This window comes from Xiphophorus maculatus, chromosome 11 (assembly GCF_002775205.1).
Source record: "Xiphophorus maculatus strain JP 163 A chromosome 11, X_maculatus-5.0-male, whole genome shotgun sequence".
In the NCBI taxonomy this organism is placed as follows: domain Eukaryota; kingdom Metazoa; phylum Chordata; class Actinopteri; order Cyprinodontiformes; family Poeciliidae; genus Xiphophorus; species Xiphophorus maculatus.
The window spans coordinates 29,016,606-29,024,313 of record NC_036453.1 but is presented as its reverse complement, the minus strand read 5'-3'; the positions used below and the strand labels follow the sequence as shown (position 1 = coordinate 29,024,313).

General features: G+C 36.7%; 1 protein-coding gene across 1 annotated transcript; it reads left to right on the top strand.

Annotated features, from left to right (window-relative positions):
* Positions 1–717: 717 nt before the first annotated feature.
* On the top strand, positions 718–6,487 carry LOC102216777 (tyrosinase-like). Its single transcript, XM_005807092.2, has 5 exons — positions 718–1,614; positions 2,554–2,770; positions 4,678–4,825; positions 4,918–5,099; positions 5,846–6,487. Exons 1-5 carry the CDS (start codon positions 793–795, stop codon positions 6,100–6,102), a joined length of 1,626 nt encoding a protein of 541 aa, XP_005807149.1. The 5' UTR covers positions 718–792; the 3' UTR covers positions 6,103–6,487.
* Positions 6,488–7,708: the final 1,221 nt, after the last annotated feature.

The window sequence follows — 7,708 nt, the reverse complement described above, 5'->3', positions numbered from 1 at the left end:
TTTGGGTTACTTGATCGCATAGAATTTCCCAACACAGAGACATTGAAGTTTGTGGTAACATGACTAAAAAAGGGATATAACTACATTTGAAGGCACTGTAAATTTTATCTAATTCAATAATCTAATGGGACAAGTATATAGAATAAACATATTATATACATTTGCATTTATAGCCATGGCTAAATTGCAGTTCTTGCCCTGAAAACAGCCTTATTACATACATAACATCTCTGGTAAAAGGGAAATATTTTGCACGATTACAAATCTGAACTGTAAAACAGGAGCAGCATTCAGTTTTTATGCTCCACAAACCTGGAAAGGTCCAGAAAACAGCTAAAACACTGAATTCATTTAAATCCAGGCTAAAAACACACCTATTGAGAGTTGACTTATTATTAATAACTGGAACATTAATTTTATATTTGATGTATACTTGCTGATGATTTTTCTTGATGATTTTGATGATGGAATTTGACAAAACTTAAAGTTTTGGTTATTGTGTTATATTTTTGTTATATAATGCACTTTGAACTGCCTTGTTACTATATAAAGAAATTTACTTGACTTGAACTATGAAGATTACCCCCGAACTTGGATGTGTATGTTCTTTTCAGGCTGTTTGCACCACTCATGAGGTAAGCTTGAGGGTATTTTAGCATGTGACTGAGAGAGCAGTGGAGGGGGGTAGTGGGGTCTCAAGAACTTCAGTGAAAATTCCTCCCACTTTCCCACTGTGGCAGTTCTTGGTTCATGTCTCAGTGTCTGCTTTGCCTCTGAAAGGAAAAGGCTGAGATGTGGAGGTTAAAAGTTATTATTTTCATCCTGTATTTGGTGCCCACCTATCAGCAGTTCCCTCGCCTTTGTGTAACGCAACAAGCCCTGCGGACCAAGGAGTGCTGCCCGGTGTGGGAGGGGGACGGCTCAGCTTGTGGAGCCGGGTCAGGCAGGGGCTCCTGTGAGGATGTGAAGATCTCAGAGCAGCCCGATGGACCGCAGTACCCCTTCTCAGGACTGGACGATCGAGAGAAGTGGCCTTTGGTTTTCTACAACCGGACTTGTCAGTGTGCAGGGAACTTTATGGGGTTTAACTGTGGGGACTGCAAGTTTGGCTACTTTGGGGACAACTGCAACGAAAGAAGGGTGTCTCTTAGACGAAACATATTCCACCTGACCAGGGCTGAGAGAAACAGACTCATTTCTTATCTGAATCTCGCCAAGCAGACGATCAGCAGGGAATATGTTGTTGCCACAGGGACCTATAGGGAGATGGAAAATGGCTCCAATCCGATGTTTGCTGATGTTTCAGTGTATGATGTGTTTGTCTGGATGCATTACTATGTGTCTCGCAATGCGCTGTTAGGTGGGCCAGGGAATGTCTGGAGAAATGTGGACTTTGGACACTGGGCTCCTGCATTTCCACCATGGCACCGTGTTTACTTGCTGCACTGGGAACATGAGATCAGGAAGCTGACAGGAGACATGACTTTCTCCATTCCTTACTGGGACTGGAGAGATGCACAGGACTGTGAAGTGTGCACTGATGAGCTTATGGGGGCCCGGAGCCCCCAGAACCCCAATCTTATCAGCCCAAGCTCTGTCTTCTCCTCTTGGAAGGTAAAATAAAGCATGCTATTTTCTTTTGTTTATTTACATAAAAATGTTTTTGAAAAGATAAATGTTACTGTCAAATTTTTTTGCTGTATTATATTTTCTCCTAACAAGCAAAACAGAAATTTACAATACATGACAAACTCTTCTCAATCCTATCTTTCAAAAATATATATTTTTATCCTAATAGGAGGGAAAAAGAATTGCAAAAACAATTCTTCTGTTTTGGCTTTTTTGTCAACTGAAATGATCATTTCAAAAACAAAAATAAAAAAAGTATCCCAACCAGGCAGATGCTATGTGACAATAACATAATATTTTAAATAAACATAGCTTGATTTGTAAGATCCTGAAACAACTATGATGAACTTTCTTTTATAAGTCAACAATAACATACAAAAGAGGTAAAAATGGAATCCATAGAAGTTAAAAGGCAAAGTAAACTGACCAAAATAAACACAAAGGCACATTGCAAAGCTGCCAAAAAGCAACACGACTATATTGGGAATAATCTGTGGACAGACAAGAAAAAGGGGAACATTTGTAGAGTATTTGTACCATTACATCTGCCGAATTACTGGGGAATAATTTTTTCACATAGGCCCCAGTTGCTTTAATAACTTTTTCCATTAATACATAAATCTTAAAACTGCAATACCTTCTTTCAAAGTTATGATTGAGATTTTGACACTGACCCAAACTTATTTTGTAATCCCAATCAACTAGTCTCTCTGTTTTGAAAAAAAGTTCAAAAGTATACTTACGTAAGAGCTTACAGAATAAACTCATAAGAAAATCTTCTAAAAAGGACATTTGCACAAGATAGAAACTCATATTTGTGTTTCAAATCTGCCTATTTATTCCTCAATTATGGATTAAGTAATGTTTAGTTCACTAATAAGGTTTTGTGTTTACAATTTAACTTTCTGTACTCGGCAACAACAGGTGCTGTGCTCCCAGGCCGAGGAGTACAGTAACAGGGGAGTTCTCTGTGATGCCAGAAATGAAGGCCCTCTCCGCCGTAATCCTGGAAACCATAATCAAAATATTGTGGAAAGATTACCAACTTCTGCAGATGTGGAGTTCACTCTCAGCCTCCCAAACTATGACACTGGAGCAATGGACCGCACCGCCAACATGAGCTTCAGGAATACCCTAGAAGGTCAGCAAGTCAGAGCCTGACTAAAAACCAACATACAATCTCACTTATGCTGTTTATCGGACTACTTCTATATCCTGCTGTCATACTTTTATATGTAGTGCAAGCTTGTCTTAAGGTTGCTCATCATTCTTAGCAGTGAAGGACCTTTCTCTTCACTGAAAAAAAAAGTTTGATATTTTTATAGGCGTTTAACATCCAAGCAAGAGCAAATGTCCTTTCTGTTTTGAGAAGTAGAAAAAGCTAGGATAGTCCATTCTGGATAGAATAAACAGATGATTCAAAACAGAGAAAGTTATTTATTTTAACCTTTTACCGCCTATTTTAAGCAAAAATGGTGTAGTGTAGCGCTGCTGCTAAGCTATATAAAACCCTCCATCTCTCAGACCACATCTTCATTAGACCAACGGATCTGACTTAATGTTTGAGGGACATATCCATGTGACCCTAAAACACAAGCTTCCCACATGATGGTTGAAGAAACACATGACCCTAACGATGATCATATTGCTGACTCCTAAGCTGAAAACTACCTGCAATCAGTTGGAATTAGAAATATTTCTTGGACAATGATAGTGCTTAAGAGCCAAAAAGGTTTTTTAAAAAATAAGTCTTGACCTGTGACATCGCTAGGATTAAAAGATAAGATGGTCTTAACCCCAAGGTCAACGGGAAGTCATGTACAACTTCATTGGATTTCTAAATGTTTTCAAAGGAGACATCATGCATTTTATAGTGCCTATTGAAGAGCATTATGAACCTGATATCAGTCCAGGTTCATAATGCTGGACTTGTATTCTGCTTCTTGTAGAAATAGGAGAAAGGAATCTTAAAGATTTCTTAAAATGTGAAGTATCAACAAAAACTTAATGGAATGGTTTTATTGATATTGAATTAATACAAGGTGAGACGGAAGGTAAACAGAAAACCTTTAGAGTTATTGCTCATGAAGTTTCTTAAGTAGCATGTTGGATCAGGTAGTGGACTTTTACAAACTGACTGTGAGAAGTGAATAATAAAAATATAGAAGCTGATGTGTTTTTATATATTTAAATTTAGATTTAAATAACTATAAAACATGGTAAAAACCTGTTGTTATTAGTATGTTCCAATACATAAAACTGTGCAAAAATTGCATACCTGTTTTACTATAATTATATGACTAAATTAGATCATATTCACATGCTTATGTACTCAGTAAGAGTGGTTATTTATTTAGGCAATGTTCGCTGACAGTAATGCAGAAGAGGAAGAAATGCGTTTGGATCATTATGCTCATTTAAGAAGGCTGTTGAGAGCCTAAGCTGCGACTCTGACTTTTTTACTGACGCCTCAGCAAACATTTTAGGAGTAATACCATTTTAAGTTGTGACAGATAATGTGAGGGTTTCCCATGAGCTCATTCAAGTGTGAACATACTTGAAAGCGGTTAAATAGTGCATTGCTGCCAGACATTTTTTTTAACTTCTAGAAGCTCTAAAATAATTGTTTTGACTTTTGGCAGCTAATTAAAGTTTTAAAATAAAACAATAGTGTGTCTACTCTAAGCAATATCAATTTCATGTATCTAGTACATGAAGCTGCCGAAACTGATAACAGTATGTCAGTATCAATGGTGAAACCAGTCCTTTATCAATGTTGGCTGAAATGCTGAAGAACCCATTATTTTAACAGCAACCAAACAAGATCAATTACAGAAAGTTTGTCTTCATAGTGTTTCAAAACTTTTAACTACTTTTAACTGTATATTCTGAGTGACCATGGTTAAGATTCTTTACCAAAGTGAAGAACTAAATGCTAAAAAACAAACAAACAAAAAAACCCACTATTTGATAATGATGCAACATGGAAGCTTCCAGTTTTCTAGTTTTCTTTGCTAGCTCTCGTCACCCATATTATTCTTTCTGCAGGATTCGGGGACCCTCAGACTGGGTTGGGAAGCAGCTCTCGTTTGGGTATGCATGCTTCCCTGCATGTGTTTATGAATGGATCTATGTCCTCTGTGCAGGGCTCTGCAAATGACCCCATATTTATGCTTCACCATGCTTTTGTTGACAGGTAAGAAATGCATCCGCACAGACCTGAAACTCAGATCACCATACATATTTTTGCAGTTAATAGTGGTTCTACATTTTCTCTATCTTTTAAAGTATCTATGAACAGTGGCTAAGGAGACACAAACCATCTCCATCTCAGTATCCGGAGTCTAATGCTCCCATAGGGCACAACGGTGATTACCACATGCCTCCGTTTATACCCCTGCACAGAAACAAAGAGTACTTTATTTCCAGCAAAGACCTTGGATATGAATACTCTTATTTGTTGGATGCCAGTAAGTTCCTCTCAGATTTTAATAAATTGTTTTTATTGATGTTGATTTTTTTTTTTTTTATTCTGTCATGCCAGCTATTTTCATTTATAGTTAGTCTAAATATATTAGAGAATTAATACATTTTAGGAATTAGGAATTAGTTTACACATATACAGTGCAATTCAAAAGTATTTACACTCCTCAAAATTATTATGATTATTTTTTTACATTTTCTTATATTTTCACAACAAAAATTCAAAGATTCTTTTGGAATATTTTTGAATAAATCTGCAGGACATATTGCTTAATTAAGAAGTAGAAAGAAGGGAATACATGATTTTCAAAGTTTTTTTAAAAAAACATAACACCTGGAAAAATTGGGTTTGTTTTGATGAATTTGTTTAAGATAAGAAGTTATGTTGCCACCATGATTCATTTTTTATGAGCTCAATTGATAAAATTAATGAAGAGAAAACTGAGGGAACTACCGTTCAGAGAAAAAAAAGTCTGTTCGTTTTGCATGCCACAAAACTGGCCTTTATAAAATATTGAGAACAAAAAGAAAGCTATATAAAGCAAGTCCTTGTTGTAGTTTGCCACAAGTGATACAGCAGGTGCACGGAAGAAAGCGGCTCTGGTTGGACAAGAAAAAAACTCACTGAATATTGCCTTTTGTATATTGTTTAAACTATGCATGTGTCATTAAAAGGGATTTATGGCCATATATAAAAACACACTTTGCTGACTTTGCTCCACCTTTCTTGCAGACCAAAGGCTTGCAGAATCCATGCGCCCCTACCTGGATGAGCTGCACGATGTGTGGCCCTTGTTGATCCTTGCAGTGCTCTGTGGAGGAATTGTGACTGTGGCCATAGCTATCGCTATCCTTCTCGCTAAACATCGATTCAAAGCCTGGCCTCGCAGGAAGAGTTGGAAAAACTTCTTTGCCTTACCAGAAAAGCAGCCACTTATCTGGAACAATGAAACTGAAGCCAGCCACCATAACTACCAAACAACTATGTAATTACTCATCGCCAAAAACATGGGAGTATTAACAACGTTTATCTAAATATATCTGTTGCATGCATTTAGAAAACTGTAAAATGTAATATAACCATGTTTACATTTGATTACATTTTAATAAATGTTATCAAATTCTTCCAAAACATTATGGGATGCAGCATATGGTTTTAACATGTTCTTGGGAGTATCTTCATTTTTCAGAAAATGTTTTCATGATTCCAGACATGTATTCTTTACCTTTGTTATGATAATCTTGAAAACTAAGGCTGATTTACTTCATTAGTTGTGAACTTGAGCTTTTGGTATCGTTTTGAATAAATTGGGGGAACATTATGCTTACAATCCCTATTAATCCTAACCTTAACTTATTTGGAGAACTTTACAAATACAGCATAAAGTTACTCAATGGGGTAAAGTTATTCAAGGGCCCTTGTTGAATGTACATCAATAACCACATGGGTTTATTGTAGTTAGCATAGTTTCCTTATCAAAGTAAAAAATGCACAACGCAAAACTGTCAGATAAATGAAATGCAACTTGAAAATGATAATTGACACATAACAAATGGGAAGAGAAAGAAGTAAGCTCTGCTAATTGAACTGTAAAAGCCTGTTTGCAGTAAATGGGATTTACATAAAAAACAGCTTAATGTAAACCGCAATTTGAAAAGAGCAAAACAAGAAAACAGAGCCCCAGAGCAAAGAGTTACAGACTATGGATGAAAGCACTCTTCAGCGATAAACATAATTCTGCATTAGACAAGGAGAGGATGCCAGAATGTTGGGTTGGTACAGATTGCCTCAAGAATAATAATCAATTCTCAGAGTCCCTGATGGGTGCATGGGGTTACACACCAAGTAAAATAATATACTTGGTGTGTAACCCCAGTCCATTCATTCTATTGCTAATAGAATAGCAATAGAATGTTGTCGGAATATAGAATATCTTCTATTGTCAATAGAAGATATGGATTTTTATTTCATAGCATCCCTGAATACTAGGTTTAATGTCAGTGTTTTCGGTGCTGATCAGCTCTCATTCTGCAGAACAAGCAATTTAACTTTTAAAACTCTGACTGATGGGACGTAAAGTCGATGTTTTCCATGTGCCCCGACTCCAACGCAGCTGAATCACCTATTCAGTCTGATCTAGTTCTGCAGAGGACTTGCAATGAACCATGCACTATTCTGCTGAAAGGAGCCCACTGGGTCATAAAGCAATGGACATGATGCGCAGAAAAATTCAGCAGGCAAAAGTAATTATAAATCAGTTAAAGAGTCAAATTATGTCCATACCATTAAACCACTATAAACCTGAAAATTTCAGATAAGTTCTGAGGGATCCGTGCTTCCACCAAATCTGTTAATGATTCATGTTTTGTCTGTATTTAGCATGGTCTTCTGCTGCTGTAGCACATAGGTTTCGAGATTTTTTGATTTTAATTTCCCAAAAAACAGAAAAAAAGACCTAACTATCAAACATAAACCCAAAGTGAAGAGAGCTTGCTGTCACATGACTGGTTGATTCTCCACCAAGTATACTTGTTTAACCAAGTTTAATTGGTTTAGGAAGTATGCTAAGCACTTGATAAACTGGATAGCGATAGT